At 48.7% G+C, this 17247-nt stretch overlaps 1 protein-coding gene across 1 annotated transcript in view; it reads left to right on the forward strand.

Annotated features, from left to right (window-relative positions):
* Positions 1-17247, forward strand: part of LOC133360061 (IgGFc-binding protein-like) — an 81546-nt gene that overhangs the window by 36266 nt on the left and 28033 nt on the right. The window contains exons 15-16 of the mRNA XM_061578645.1: positions 11603-11889; positions 12913-13118. Of these exons, the coding sequence (XP_061434629.1) occupies positions 11603-11889; positions 12913-13118 (493 nt within the window). The remainder of the gene's footprint in view (positions 1-11602; positions 11890-12912; positions 13119-17247) is intronic.

Below are 17247 nucleotides of genomic sequence, written 5' to 3' on the forward strand. Positions count from 1 at the left end.
TGGGGCAAAGCGTGGGTGCTGTTGTATCCTAACCCTTCTTCCATAATTGAGATTAATAATATTTGATAATTTTTATATATTATCTTTTTACTTGTTTTTTTTAATGATTGAAACACACCAAGCGCAGCAAACTGCAAAACACCAGGTGTTGTTAAGTAATGAACTGGAGGAGGGCTAGGATGGCAGAATTTGCAACCTTGCTTCAAGGAAAGATAAGGCCTGATGAACGGGCACATGTCACCCGTGCAAGGGCAGAGACAGTGGGAGTGTCAGCCAGACATAGTTAAGGCAAAAAGCCCAACTATCCTGCATGGTTTTAAAGTAACGTCAAAATCGGAATTTAACAACAGGGTAGGCTAAAGTTATTGATATTCACACCCACTCCAATTAAACCAGGCCACAAGTTACGCCTACTGAACCATCACCATTATTAAGTCAATATGAAATGTTATTTCCATACTTCAATACTTTCTATACAATTCGACCCGAAGCATATGACAATCAGAACCTTCCTAAGTCAAAATTGAATCGCACCCAGACAGGAGCGAATAGTCAATATAAGGTTGAAGAGGGAAGGAAATCAAGAGCACGGCGAACTGCAAACGTAAGCAAAAAGCCGGGAACAACACCAGCCCAGCAACAGCGAGTGGGGCTTCGACAGGCCATAAAGTAGAATAATAACTCCCGGGGTCAGGGGACACAAGAAGAAGCAGGCAGACAAAAACCAGAACTGACTCCAAGGTTCAACCGCCCTCACCTACTCAGGAGTGACGGAAATTAATGAGGCCTTGAATTAACGGCAGGCAACAACAACGGCGAGCAGAGATAGGGTGGGGCAAAGACTGCGGGCTATGAATGCAACTTCGTGTCAGTAAAGCCCTGACAAACAAGTTAAGTTAAAGACATCACAATACATAATATCGCACATAACATCAATGTTAACGCTATTCACCGTAAACTATATTCCGCTTATATAACCATCCAGGCACCAAGGAATACGAATTCCTAGGATCAAGAAACTTACCCCTTAACCTAAGATATCGGAAATAAATTATAGTAATAAGTATATGCATGAAAAGACAAAGTAAAACTTATGGAAAAGCCAGGATAACGGGATGAATCACCACCAGGTCGAATATAAATACATAATAAAAAAAACAATGTTAAACCCAGGGTCGGAGAGAAAGGGAGATCCCGGCCGTCTTTGTATCCCCGCAGCGCGGGATAGGAGTGTGTGTACGCTCGGGGAAACACCTACACTTGGGTCGGGAACCACGATGGGAAACGACAGACCTTAGGTTACATACAGAATCATAACTGTGAAATAGTAAGGGACAAATGTTAACTTAAAACTTTTTAACCATTTCTTTGTGCGCCGGGTCGGAGAGAGTGTTGCCCCTCCCTCCAGGTTGTGCAACACGAACAAAGACGCCTATGAGACGATTTGTAACGTCTGTGTTTTGGGTCATGAAGAAGGCCAGACAAGAGATAATATTGCACCCAGACAGAGAGACGACTTCGAGGCAATTTGTAACATCTGATTGTTTGCTCGTGGGTTTTATGGAGGGAGTGTGACAACGAATATACCGTCAGTGATGCACACAAGGACACACGGACATACGGACAGACACATGGACACACCTGCCTACGGACAGATCCTGACACAGCAAAAATCGGAAGAAGCCCCGCCTTGTGGGCGGGATCCAGGGGGAATTTTCGGCATAAAGTAAAGGATCCTGAGCATTGGAAACCAGTGCGACGGGAGGGTCCACTCAGAAGCTCGACCGGGAGGGTCGACTCAGGAACGAGTGCGACGAGAGGGTCCACTCAGGAGCGCGACCGGGAGAGTCGGCTCAGGAGGAGTGCGACCAGTGGGTCCACTCAGGAGTGCGACCAGAGAGGGTCGACTCAGGAGCGAGGGCGACCAGCGGGTCGACCCAGGAGCGAGCTCGACCGGGAGGGTCGACTCAGGAGCGAGCTGCGACCAGCGGGTCGGCTCGACTCATCTTCAGCTCGTCAACCTCTGCCGAACCGGGGGTCTCTGCTGCCACCGGAGTGGTGAGCATCGCGTTCGGCGACAACCCAGAGCTGCACGCTACGAGCGAGTTGTGGGCGCCACCTACCGACCGGGTTCCGAACTGCGACAGCGTATCAACAGCCATCCGAACCAATTCGCCACGGGATCGACTGATACGTATGACGCGCACCGCCCCCTCACCACACGACCACCAGGCGTCTGTTTGACCTAAAGAATCGACTCCGAACACTGACTATTCAAGACAACTCTTACCACTCAAAAACACTCGAACCCATAAGCCATCCGTGGCTGGAAAGCATCACAACGAGACCGAGTGATGGCCCTCCGTCGTTTATAAGAGTATTCTTAATTTTTATCTTTAATATTTAGTGGGCTGTACTCTTAATCGCATAAATTCCCAACAGATCCATCAATACGAACTGATTCTTGGCACCTCCTTCCGCCGAGCCACGCTCACGTGGGGAGTGGTGGCCCACCGGATCCTTATCAGGTGATCTGGTCCCCAATTAGTAAACTTGGTATAAGATAACGAGCTTCGGAAAAGGAGCACCGTCGCAGGCCCTTACTCCGAGCCGTTCTGAGATAACCTGCCGATGTATCTGTTGAGATTGGTGCCTTTAAGAATAATAACTGTTTTTGATTGTGTTTTTTTTATCGCCGTATAATCTTTCAAGTATCTTTCAGTCATAATCGCCGCACGTACTCGCATCCTCTACAGAATATTCAACTGTTCCGTGACCCAAGGTGTTAACAACGTGATAAGGGTTGCGTATGATCAATAAGGAGTGCGGTACTGCGTGAACAATATTGAGTATAATCATTCATTAACGTTAAGGTTTTCTTAGCATAGTATTTGCATGTTTTAACGACTCTCTCTCTCACTAACAACCATCGCGTTATGCGGGATCCATGTGCCGTTGTCAAAGTGAAATCAGACAATCGTTGATGATACTGTATTGATGCCGTATTGACGTTCCGGGATTGAGAGTTCGCATACTATATCATAGTTAAGGTTGAATTAGTAATAAATTGATCAATACAGAAGTGGTTGTGTGATTCTTTCCTGAAATCTATGCATAAGATCTGCTTCTGCGTTGAGATTTGAACTTGGTGACCTTAATAAACACACTAATACATACTCAGTAAATGTTAAAGCGATAACGGGGTGAACCGGGGACCTAAAAATATAACCACGAATAAACACTCTGGGAATGTTAAAGCGAGAATGAGACAACCTAGACAACGATGCCGAGTTAATCTAAGTTAATCTTGCATACTTACACCACACCTGCATAACTGCATACGATTAATTGCCTTATTCCGATCGATAACCCACCCTCGTCACCGAGGCGGGGTCTGGTTATCATAACGACTTGCATTATCATAATTACACCCACTCGCATAATTAATACGATTACCTCTCGAATTGGCATAATTAAAATGTGCGTAATTACATAAATTAACATATTTCCGGATAATTACACATTTGGCCAAATTTCATTTAATTATTATTATTTCCACTGAATATTCATAACCCACATATACAACATAATAATTTCACCCACGCACGCATACAACATAACAAATTTTCATACCCAACATATACAACATAATGGGGGCTCGTCTTCCGGGATCTCTCGCAGACAGTTATGCATGAATTCAGGAACGAATCACTGATGTGTTAATCAAAGTGTTGTGAACTAACGTTGCCTTGTGATTGTAAACGGGGGTATACAAACAAAACGCGCTCTGAAGGGAAATACCAGAGTAGCAGAGTATAACAAAGACAGCTGGGCTGAGATTATTTGCTCGAGTTGAACTGACGCATCCTGTGATACAATTGTTTATATGCACTCTGAAAAGAAATATTAAGGTAACTCTTGCCATACTTAAGATGCTAGGATTAAGAATAATATTTGAATGGGTTACGGGATACGGGGAGCTCGTATTTAAACGTACCGACCAATCTGTTACAAAGCAGTACAGTCAGAGAGACATATGGGAAGGGAGCTGTATCGATAACACGAACACACCTCGGGGGAAACTAATTGACTGGATAAAAAGTAACGAAGGCAAACACGATGCAAAAACTGCAGAGAAGGCAGGACAGGACTCATACCTTCTCACACAGGCGTACAGACAGGGATTGTGGAATGAGGGAAAATTTGGAAAGGAAACGGGAGAGAAATCGTCTCTAATAAACGACGAGAAATGTCCTCACACCCTCGAGAGGGAGGAGAAATCAAAGCTCGCGACACCAGCGAAACTCACAGACGTTGAGCCACAGAATAAATATGGAAGTAACATCAAATCACTCTCTTGGGTACGTGGACAGAGTCCAGGGATTGATCGCACAAAAGTTAAAGTAAAATCGCCAGGACATGGTACACTAAGGGCAGAGGCAAAAACTGAAGGGAAATGGCAACACGAGCGACACGGCCCTGGGCGCGCACACAGAAAATGCACACCACTTAAACACAAGAGACACAGCACAGACCAAAGTGACAGATTGCCTGATGATAACTTGTTTGATGATGACGCTGTCAGCAATCAACTTTCGGAATACCTGTTCACCAGTAAAACCCTTAAGTTGATGGACAAGGCTCTAGTCAGAATTCCCGATTTTGACCCCCACAATAAGACTATGGATATCCACACACATATCGCGACAGTGGAAGAGGAGGCAATGATTAGAGGGCTGAGGAGACGGGATGAAAAAGCGAGTTTGTTGAAACGGACCTTACATAAAGAATCTATTCCATGGGTAAAGTCACTACCACACAAGGTTAGAAATGATTTTAAACAATTGAGCCTGGCAGTGATTCGGAAGTTTGGAGAATATTCGACACTCACTGAGGGGTTTTATGCTGTAAAATCGATGACCCAGGGCATGGACCAAGATCCACGTGACTACCTCGTCCAATTTAAAAGAGCGTATTACGCAGGCGATGTGAATCAATACCACGAAGGGGATAAAATGTTCAAAATTATGTTTTTTGAATCCTTGAGCCCAGAGATTACAGAAAGGGTGAGAATGGTTTTGAATCCAGAAACCGCATCCTTACGCCGCATAGAGAGCAAGGCGTACATGGCATGGTTATACAGAGCTAAGAATCATAATTCGGATCCAGAACACAGGGAGAGGGATGAGGAACCCAGCCTCTCAGAGAGGAATAAAAATCACCGAGCAGTCCCACCATGCAGAGAGCAGCAGAAACGCACGCACACATGGCAAAATAACCCAGAGAGAGGTTGGCACGAGAATGAGAGCGGCACAAAGCCGAACATTCAGGAGAATCGCAGGAGGGGGAGGTTCAGAATAGAACCATACCAACACCCCATGCCCCGACATGCGCAAGGTCAAGATTACCCACAGGGATGGCGAAGTAACAATCCAGGAAAAATTTGGCACCCAAATGGGAAAAACACTGGGCCAAGGGTGCAGGAGAATCGTAGGAGGGAGAGGTTCAGAGCAGAACCATATCAACACCCCATCCCACGACACACGCAAGGTTCAAATTACGCACAGAGATGGGAAGATAACCACCTAGCGGGAAGGTGTTACACATACCGCGGAGGTATGGATGCGAACATTCACGAGAATCGCAGGATGGGAGGTCAAACACAATCGATCCAATTCCGACCAATTCCTCCACCGGCTATACCAGGAGGGAATAGAGGAATAACACAGAATACGGTCCAAATACGTGATGAACCATCCACAGTGATTGAGAGCGGGCAGCCCATACGCGCCACACCCGCCGAGGTGTTAAACCCGGCGCTCAATGTGAAATACAGGCAGGCTGCAAGTGACAGGGCGGGCCAAAACGTGGACAGTGCTCCCGTAAATGACGCGCGGATCGAATACAAGGACAGGGTTGCATTGAAGCGTGATCGGACAGTACAAAAACAGACAGCAGGGACACGCCCTGAGGAGCGCAGGCATGAGCCTTTGAATGGAAAATATCCAAGGGAAACCAAAAATTATGTGGATCGGAGTGCTAAAATGGAGACGAATGTCCATGACGTATCGGGAATGGTGTTGAAATCCAACACACTAGTAAAAACAAAGAGGGCAACATTACGAGGGACAGAATTAAATCGACACACTGACTCGGCAAATGTGCATGTAATCGCAGAGAGAGCGAATGCCTCGAACCAAGTGTCAAAGTGGGTCGTGTGCGCGAATTCTGGTTATGTGCAGCACAATTTTTCACCACACACTCCCACGACACAGAGAGTCAGAGAGGAAACTACAAAAACGAACCCGAAAACCGTGATCGAATTATCGAAGTGATAAGTGGTGAACGAGGCAACATGAGGAAGGTAACGCATAAATGCGTTCGAAACCGCTACCTAGCGTTTCCCAGGATTTAACAAAAACAAAAATGAATATTCGTCGGAGTCATGATGTATCAGAACCGATGTAACGCAATATCGATGTTTAACGCTTGTTTAATTTTCTTTGCTCAATTCAAATATAACCATGTTAAGTTGTGACACGTACGCGCGCGTTGTAAGGAATAGCAGCAAAACTTGAGGACAATCGATGGTTCATGATGGAAGAAGGGTATACATTTTTTTTAAAAATAACCCGTGGCCATTTGACCACTGGTCATTTTTAAAAGGGCGGTATGTTGTATCCTAACCCTTCTTCCATAATTGAGATTAATAATATTTGATAATTTTTATATATTATCTTTTTACTTGTTTTTTTTAATGATTGAAACACACCAAGCGCAGCAAACTGCAAAACACCAGGTGTTGTTAAGTAATGAACTGGAGGAGGGCTAGGATGGCAGAATTTGCAACCTTGCTTCAAGGAAAGATAAGGCCTGATGAACGGGCACATGTCACCCGTGCAAGGGCAGAGACAGTGGGAGTGTCAGCCAGACATAGTTAAGGCAAAAAGCCCAACTATCCTGCATGGTTTTAAAGTAACGTCAAAATCGGAATTTAACAACAGGGTAGGCTAAAGTTATTGATATTCACACCCACTCCAATTAAACCAGGCCACAAGTTACGCCTACTGAACCATCACCATTATTAAGTCAATATGAAATGTTATTTCCATACTTCAATACTTTCTATACAATTCGACCCGAAGCATATGACAATCAGAACCTTCCTAAGTCAAAATTGAATCGCACCCAGACAGGAGCGAATAGTCAATATAAGGTTGAAGAGGGAAGGAAATCAAGAGCACGGCGAACTGCAAACGTAAGCAAAAAGCCGGGAACAACACCAGCCCAGCAACAGCGAGTGGGGCTTCGACTAGGCCATAAAGTAGAATAATAACTCCCGGGGTCAGGGGACACAAGAAGAAGCAGGCAGACAAAAACCAGAACTGACTCCAAGGTTCAACCGCCCTCACCTACTCAGGAGTGACGGAAATTAATGAGGCCTTGAATTAACGGCAGGCAACAACAACGGCGAGCAGAGATAGGGTGGGGCAAAGACTGCGGGCTATGAATGCAACTTCGTGTCAGTAAAGCCCTGACAAACAAGTTAAGTTAAAGACATCACAATACATAATATCGCACATAACATCAATGTTAACGCTATTCACCGTAAACTATATTCCGCTTATATAACCATCCAGGCACCAAGGAATACGAATTCCTAGGATCAAGAAACTTACCCCTTAACCTAAGATATCGGAAATAAATTATAGTAATAAGTATATGCATGAAAAGACAAAAGTAAAACTTATGGAAAAGCCAGGATAACGGGATGAATCACCACCAGGTCGAATATAAATACATAATAAAAAAATAATGTTAAACCCAGGGTCGGAGAGAAAGGGAGATCCCGGCCGTCTTTGTATCCCCGCAGCGCGGGATAGGAGTGTGTGTACGCTCGGGGAAACACCTACACTTGGGTCGGGAACCACGATGGGAAACGACAGACCTTAGGTTACATACAGAATCATAACTGTGAAATAGTAAGGGACAAATGTTAACTTAAAACTTTTTAACCATTTCTTTGTGCGCCGGGTCGGAGAGAGTGTTGCCCCTCCCTCCAGGTTGTGCAACACGAACAAAGACGCCTATGAGACGATTTGTAACGTCTGTGTTTTGGGTCATGAAGAAGGCCAGACAAGAGATAATATTGCACCCAGACAGAGAGACGACTTCGAGGCAATTTGTAACATCTGATTGTTTGCTCGTGGGTTTTATGGAGGGAGTGTGACAACGAATATACCGTCAGTGATGCACACAAGGACACACGGACATACGGACAGACACATGGACACACCTGCCTACGGACAGATCCTGACACAGCAAAAATCGGAAAGAAGCCCCGCCTTGTGGGCGGGATCCAGGGGGAATTTTCGGCATAAAGTAAAGGATCCTGAGCATTGGAAACCAGTGCGACGGGAGGGTCCACTCAGAAGCTCGACCGGGAGGGTCGACTCAGGAACGAGTGCGACGGGAGGGTCCACTCAGGAGCGCGACCGGGAGACTCGGCTCAGGAGGAGTGCGACCAGTGGGTCCACTCAGGAGTGCGACCAGAGGGTCGACTCAGGAGCGAGGGCGACCAGCGGGTCGACCCAGGAGCGAGCTCGACCGGGAGGGTCGACTCAGGAGCGAGCTGCGACCAGCGGGTCGGCTCGACTCATCTTCAGCTCGTCAACCTCTGCCGAACCGGGGGTCTCTGCTGCCACCGGAGTGGTGAGCATCGCGATTCGGCGACAACCCAGAGCTGCACGCTGCGAGCGAGTTGTGGGCGCCACCTACCGACCGGGTTCCGAACTGCGACAGCGTATCAACAGCCATCCGAACCAATTCGCCACGGGATCGACTGATACGTATGACGCGCACCGCCCCCTCACCACACGACCACCAGGCGTCTGTTTGACCTAAAGAATCGACTCCGAACACTGACTATTCAAGACAACTCTTACCACTCAAAAACACTCGAACCCATAAGCCATCCGTGGCTGGAAAGCATCACAACGAGACCGAGTGATGGCCCTCCGTCGTTTATAAGAGTATTCTTAATTTTTATCTTTAATATTTAGTGGGCTGTACTCTTAATCGCATAAATTCCCAACAGATCCATCAATACGAACTGATTCTTGGCACCTCCTTCCGCCGAGCCACGCTCACGTGGGGAGTGGTGGCCCACCGGATCCTTATCAGGTGATCTGGTCCCCAATTAGTAAACTTGGTATAAGATAACGAGCTTCGGAAAAGGAGCACCGTCGCAGGCCCTTACTCCGAGCCGTTCTGAGATAACCTGCCGATGTATCTGTTGAGATTGGTGCCTTTAAGAATAATAACTGTTTTTGATTGTGTTTTTTTTTATCGCCGTATAATCTTTCAAGTATCTTTCAGTCATAATCGCCGCACGTACTCGCATCCTCTACAGAATATTCAACTGTTCCGTGACCCAAGGTGTTAACAACGTGATAAGGGTTGCGTATGATCAATAAGGAGTGCGGTACTGCGTGAACAATATTGAGTATAATCATTCATTAACGTTAAGGTTTTCTTAGCATAGTATTTGCATGTTTTAACGACTCTCTCTCTCACTAACAACCATCGCGTTATGCGGGATCCATGTGCCGTTGTCAAAGTGAAATCAGACAATCGTTGATGATACTGTATTGATGCCGTATTGACGTTCCGGGATTGAGAGTTCGCATACTATATCATAGTTAAGGTTGAATTAGTAATAAATTGATCAATACAGAAGTGGTTGTGTGATTCTTTCCTGAAATCTATGCATAAGATCTGCTTCTGCGTTGAGATTTGAACTTGGTGACCTTAATAAACACACTAATACATACTCAGTAAATGTTAAAGCGATAACGGGGTGAACCGGGGACCTAAAAATATAACCACGAATAAACACTCTGGGAATGTTAAAGCGAGAATGAGACAACCTAGACAACGATGCCGAGTTAATCTAAGTTAATCTTGCATACTTACACCACACCTGCATAACTGCATACGATTAATTGCCTTATTCCGATCGATAACCCACCCTCGTCACCGAGGCGGGGTCTGGTTATCATAACGACTTGCATTATCATAATTACACCCACTCGCATAATTAATACGATTACCTCTCGAATTGGCATAATTAAAATGTGCGTAATTACATAAATTAACATATTTCCGGATAATTACACATTTGGCCAAATTTCATTTAATTATTATTATTTCCACTGAATATTCATAACCCACATATACAACATAATAATTTCACCCACGCACGCATACAACATAACAAATTTTCATACCCAACATATACAACAGTGCTCCCCACTTTTTCGTGGTGGCGAGACGTTAACCACCTCGCCTGGTATGCGGGAGGTCGTGGGTTTGATCCCAACCCTCACGCCTGCATATTTGGAGTTTGCATATTCTCCCCGAGGTCGTGTGGATTTTTTTCGCTCCACATGAAGAATCAACATCATGCGTTTGCAGTATTTGGCCGCTATAAATGGCCACGCGATGATTAGGCACTTTGTTGAGCTGTCATTTATGATGGCCAGGTCACTTCTGAAAAAATCGATGTAGCTCAGTGGGCCTTACCTGGAAACATAAAATATAGTTTAGTTTTTCAAAGACGTTCTGGCTAGTTTCCAGGAGTTTGCCTAAAATAATAAACCAGAGGGGGCTCTCAATCTTTGCTCTCTCTCTTTCTTTCTCTGTTCCTCCTTGTGCTCAATCCACACTGTCGGTCTTTCTGTCTTCTCGCTCCCTCCCTTCACTGGAACACTTCCCCCTCCACATTGAGCAGTCAGTCACCTTCCCTCACTAGCTTCCGCTCCTCACTCAAAATTCACTCTTATTGTTCCCGAGCTCACCCCACGAACCCCACTTAACCACCACCGTTAGTTCCCTCTTTGTATTCTCATTACATGGCTATCACTCATTCCGCATTCATTCAATCTATCATCATCATCATCATCATTTACTGTCATAATATTTTATTTCACGGAATTCACACATCACGGATTCACTTCCACTGCTTAGCTCTCATCTATTGTATTCATCTAATCTCCACCATCACATTCACATACACACGGATTATACTGTTCTTCATTCTCGGCAAAGAGCCATGGTTAAGGCGCTTTCGTGGGGGCCACTTCCACCACCAGTTGTGTAAACCAGCAAATGCAGGGCCTGCTCCTGTAGCCATTATATATATACTGTACAAGGACTCCACTACTGACGAATGAGGTAGGTTCCAGAGGTCTGTTTGTAAGTCGATTTGTTCGTAAGTCCAACTTTACTCTTGTCGATTTCAAACATGTTGTACGGCATGCACACTAAACACGGGGAATGACTTAAAAAATGGTATCATCTCCTGTAGACATAGATGCCACTGGTTCTTTACATTCTGCAGACGTAGATGCCACCACCGTCATCTATTGTGCGGTGGTTGAACTTACGACTGTCGGTCCGATCAGGCAACTGGAACACACGGACAGGCTTGTTCGTTTCTCTGAAAGTTCGTAAGTCGAATGTTTGTAAGTAGAGGAGTCCCTGTATGTATTTTCTGGTACTGTTTGTCTCCGTGAACATTACCCCCCCCCCCACCCAACAGTGGGAACAGCGACACGGGAGCCTCGTCTGGCGCTATCCTGGACGCCGGCAAGGTGGCGATCGCGTCCGGCCCACAGAACTGCGGGCAGCTTCGTGGCATGGCCGGCACGCTGGCCCCGTGCTTCACGTCCGTCGACGCCGCGCCGTACTTCGCCGACTGCGTCTTCGACATGGTGCTGTCTGGCATGGACGCGGCGGTGTTGTGCCGGTCGCTGGAGGGATACGCGGCGGCCTGCAACGCGGCCGGCTTCTCGTTCGCCAACCCGTGGAGGAACGGCACCGGCTGCGGTAACTTTTGCCGAGTAAAACGAACATTTAAACATTTTTAAGCAGATGGAGCCCCACTGAGCTGTGTAGCTCTTTTTTCGAAGGGACCTGGCCCCAAAGGACAGCTCAACGAAGAGGACGATCGTGTGGACATTTATAGCAGCGTACCTAAATGTGGAGGGAAAAACCAGAGGACCCAGGAAAAAATCCATGCAAACTCTAAATATACAGCAGGCGTTAGGGTCGGGATCGGGATCGAACCCACGACCTCCTGTATACCAGGCGAGGGAGATAACATCTCAACACCGTGGCGCCGAGTAGGGAGGGGGGAGCATTGCAATTCCAGTGTCGTCTGTCTAAACGTAGACTGGCATTTGGAACATGGTGCCGACCTTTGAACGTTGAGCTGCGCAAAAGTAACTGTCCCCTGGGCTTTGTATTGCGATGCACTAGCTGCTACACCGTTGCTATGCCCATTAAAAAAAACACGCCAGCGTATGAATGCACACGTCTATGTATAAAGACACAAAAGAAGAAAAAGATTCCCCATATAGCATTAACAGACTGTTGGGGAAAGTGCGGTTTGCGAGTGGCAGCGCCTATAAGGGCTGGCACGGTACAGGGGGTGGGTGGACAGCTACCACGCCCGGCCGCCTTTGTGGCGATCGTTTACTACACACCGCACTACGTACTCATCAGCCAACGGGAATCGAACTCGGGTTAGCGGGTTCGTAGCGCAGCGTGCTACCCACGTGTACTCTATAAAGATACAACTGCCGTTCACCACAAAGTGGCGGTGAAGTCACCACGGCGCTTGTGCCACGCTAGGTGCACTGCGAGGCCGACTCGGCCTCAAATGAGTACCAGGTGCGATGCGTAAACAACGTCGCCACTCAGGAGACAAAGGCGGACAGGCGTGGTGCTGGGCACCTAACCCCACTCGGGTGCCGTCAGGCGCCGTCGTTACTCGCTAATAGCACTCGCCCCAACAGAACATTGAGGCTAACCGGGTGGGGGGGCGTGGAATTTTCGTCTCTTTCATAGCGGCGAGCTGTGGTGCTGGCACGCGCTTCAGCTCGTGCGCTGTCGCGTGTCCGGCCACGTGCTACGACCCCGCGGCCCCGGCGGGGTGCGCGGACCCCTGCGTGGAGGGCTGCGAGTGCGCCGACAGCACCCAGCTGTGGGACGGCGATCGCTGCGTGCCGCCGGGCCAGTGCGGGTGCCGGGACGCGGACGGCCGCTACTACAAGGTGAGTGGGCGGCCGCCGCCGCTTCACTCACACAGCGGACTCCCACACTCCTCCCGCACTCAATGCCCTTAGAGACCACGTGTTTGGGAGGCTCAACTGGGACACAGACGATCGATACGACCAGGGGAGTGACACCGCTGCTTCACCCCAAACTGCCACACTCCTCCAGGACTCACTCCTAAAAAGTGACCACGTTTCTGGGAGGCTCAATGGATACGCAGACGGCTGCTACTAGCAGGGGAGTGGTGATGCCCTCCCGCACTTAGTCAGGCAATCACGGACTCGCATGCACACACAATCAAGAACACTGCCAACAACAACAACAACTGCCATCTGCCACTGAGCGATGGTGACGTCACCCCAGCGCTTGTGCCGTGCCTGTTCAACCCCTTCTATGCAAAAACAACCCCCTACCTCCTCGTGGTGCCGGAAGGGCAACGTTATCGTGGGCAGTGCTGTGGGGGGAGGACCAATTCCGATTGGCCTTTCCCCTCATGGCGTTTGTGACCACCACAGCGGCGAAATGGGGGCTCTGGATGGGTGCGAAGGGCTGGTAACCCCTCCACCTTCAATTAATTACCACTAAACCATGACGGAACATTTTAATTAATAAGCTTGTGCTGGAGGCCCAGGGGGGACAGGCGTCTTTGACGTCTCCTGGCCAAACCGCATTTGGCGGAGCCAGGAGACCAAATCCTTATCCTCGGGGCTCCTCCAGAAACAACAAAAAGCCACTATGTGTGGCCATGTGGAATGTTCGAACGCTCATTGCGGAGGAGAGGCTGCCACTCCTCTGTCGGGAGTTGGACCGGTACCCGCTGGATTTCTGTGGTATTCAGAAGGTCCGGTGGACCGGCTCTGGCTCCTGCCACCATGGGGGGTGGACAGTCCTCTTCTCTAGTCAGGAGACTGCCAAACAACAGGGAGTGGCGGTGAGGTGTGGGAAGCTGTAAGACCCAGGCTACTTACGCCCCCACTGAAGACGAACATCCGTGGAGGGATGCAGGCAAGGCCGATGAGTCAGATGCCTTCTATGACCTCCTGTCACAAGTGCTGGCTGGCACCTGGTCTGGAGTGATGGGAAGGCATGGGCCTGATCAGCTGAATAATAATGGCAGGAGGCTGCTAGATTTTTGTGCAGCCGATAGGCTTGTAATTACCGACACACTATTCCGGCATCGGCGCATCCACACAACATCATGGATGCATGCCGGTTCCAAGCAAGAACATCTGCTGGACTACATAGTGACGGAACAGCGGATGCGGGCCCATGTCCTTGACACGAGGACCTACCATGGAGCTGATCTGCCCACTGACCATCGACTTGTCATCAGTAAGATGCGCCTGCTATTCTTCCACTCCGGTGGTGGGTGTACACCCAGGACCCCATTCAAACCCTTAGTTGCATGGTCTCAGCTAGCTGATGAAAGTTGCAAACGAGAATTGAATCATCGCTTGCGGCTGGGGTTGGCATCGTCCCCCACTCCTCCTGATGTCGAGGGGAAATGGGCGAGGTTTAGGACTGTGGCTCATGCAGCTGCAATGGCTGCTTTGGGTATATGGTCCAGATCTCCCCAGATACCCTGGCTGACAGAGGAGGTGTTCAAGCTGGTTGAGAAAAAGCGACAGGCCCACTCTCATCAGCTACAGCATCCCACGTCGGAGAATGAGTCGGAGGTTTGGAGAGCCGTGAGGAGCTGCAAGTATGGGTGGTGGTCGCGGGTTGCTGAGGAGATGGAGTCTGCCTTAATGGCCTGTGATCACAAATCGCTCTTTAATTCCATAAAAAAGTAACCTGCAGCACCACACCTATTACTATAATTAGGGAAAGAACGGTGAACCAATCTCCGACCCCCAGGAACAGGTTTACAGATATGCTGAGCATTTCTGTGAGGTCCTGGGAGAGGGGACATCCTTCAGCCTGGATAACAACGTGGGACAAAGTGGAGATGATCCTGCCGAGGCTGCAGTGCCTCAAATATTAGAAGAATTCACCCCCTGTGAGTGGCTGGCTGAGGTGTCATCTGTTGAGGAAATACTGAAGGCAATCCAGAGTCTGAGACTAGGAAAGGCACCGGGCAGAGATGATCTCCCAAGCGAAATTCTGAGTGAGGGTGGCGTTTGTGCACAGACTGCCCTACATGACATCATAACAACAGTCTGGACCACTGGACGGGTTTTGCAGGATTGGAAGGATGCCCTGGTGGTCCCCCTCTTTAAGAAGGGGGACCGCACAGACTGTAACAACTACAGGGGCATCTCACTCCTCAGTGTGCCGGGAAAGGTCCTGGCAAGGATTATTCAACATCGCCTTGCTAGGCACGCTGAGGAGAGGCTTGCGGAGCCCCAATGCGGTTTCAGGAAAGGGCGGTCCTACACAGATGCCATGTTTTTTGTCCGTCTGCTACAGCAGAGGTGTAGGGAATCCCAACAAGACCTACATCTCTGCTTTATTGACCTCGTCAAGGCCTATGATACCATCAGTAGGCCTGGGCTCTGGGTTGTTCTTGGGTTATTTTTCGGGCTTTCGGAGTCGCTGACCCTCTGCTCACGATCATTAAGGACCTTCATGATGGTGAGTGGGCCCGGGTAAAACTACGTGGTCGGGAGTCAGAGCCTTTCCATGTGTAATAACAGCCATAGAGGGTTCACGTGGGGATTGGCTTGCCGGTCCTGCTTTGTAGCCAATAAGGGTTGAGACAGGGAGCATGGCCTCTGCATGTTAGCAGGGGTGATTGGCCTGGCCATTCGGGGCCCCAGCTAATGGGGAGCCGGATCAGAGGCGTGGTCCCGGGATTGACAGGGAACCATCGAGAACGGTCAATGCTGTCTATGGAGGATTGACTGGGGCGTACCACGTGACGAAGGGATTAAGAGAGAGAGAGAACGATCGAGAGCAGACTGGGGAACGACAAGAGCAAGAGTCACGCGCGTACGGGGGCTCTGGGTGCCACGTGCGCGGTGGGGACTTGGTGTGAAGTCTGCCCTCTCTCCGTTGTCTGCCAGCAACGGAGAGTGTGTGAGTAAAGTGTATTTGTGGAAGTGGAAATAAAAAGGACTGATTCCGAAGCTGTCTCAAGAAGGTTTATTACACCTGTACACCTTGGGGTGCGACAGGGATGTCCTCTGGCTCCCACATTATTTAACATCTATTTCGACCACGTAGTTTGTGAAGCCTTCAATAGCTGTAACGGAGGAATTTTCATCTGGTACAGGCACAATGGGAGGCTGATCTATGCTCGGGTGCAGTCAAGGGATGGCTCCCTATTGCTCAACCATGTTATGTATTCCGATGATCTGGTAATTGCTGCTTACTCAGAGGAGGAGTTTGAGGCGCTGCTGCTGAATCTGGAGCTTGCCAATAAAAGGTGGGGCCTTACCATCAGCCCCACCAAAACTAAGCACCTGCCTGGGTATTTTGTACCATCGGACACTCCACCCCCACAACTCCCAATTGGTGATAGGGCAGTTGTGGATAGAGTAGAGAGTTTCCCATACCTGGGCAGTGTGCTCATGACCGGCTCCGGTTAAACAGCAGAGGTCTTACTCCGAATCAGTCGAGCAGCATTATCTTTTCATCGGTTGCGTAACGCTGTGTGAAAGCTACCTGGTCTGTCACTCCGCACGAAGCTTCAGGTCTTCTCAGCCACAGTCATTCCCTCCCTTCTCTACGCTTGCGAAACATGGACCCCCCTAATGGAACATCTTCGCCGGTTAGAAACATTTAGGCTGGCCTGTCTATGATCCATCCTGGGTTTAATCAGACTGGTTTGTGTGAGGAGCTCACAAATCCTTGAAAGATCTGGACAAAGTCCCATCGGTGAGCTCCTCCGGCAGGCAAGGTTGCATTGGCTGGGTCATGTAGCCCGCATGCCCAACTACTGCATGCCCAAACAGCTTTTGTTCGTCCAGATCGAGGGGGCTAAATGGGCGTGTCACGGGCTAGAGAAGTGATGGAGTGATGTGGTATAGGAGGACGTGGAGCTGAGTGGACTTGCCGATGACTGGTACCAGCGTTGTCAAGATCCGCCTCTGTGGAGGAGGCTCATGAAGGACGCTACTGGGCAGTTCGAGGCAGTCACCCTCCAATAACAACGGAGGGCGGAGGAGCGACGCTCACAAGAATGAG

This window comes from Lethenteron reissneri, chromosome 67, assembly GCF_015708825.2.
Source record: "Lethenteron reissneri isolate LAM-NWPU_2019-01 chromosome 67, ASM1570882v1, whole genome shotgun sequence".
In the NCBI taxonomy this organism is placed as follows: domain Eukaryota; kingdom Metazoa; phylum Chordata; class Hyperoartia; order Petromyzontiformes; family Petromyzontidae; genus Lethenteron; species Lethenteron reissneri.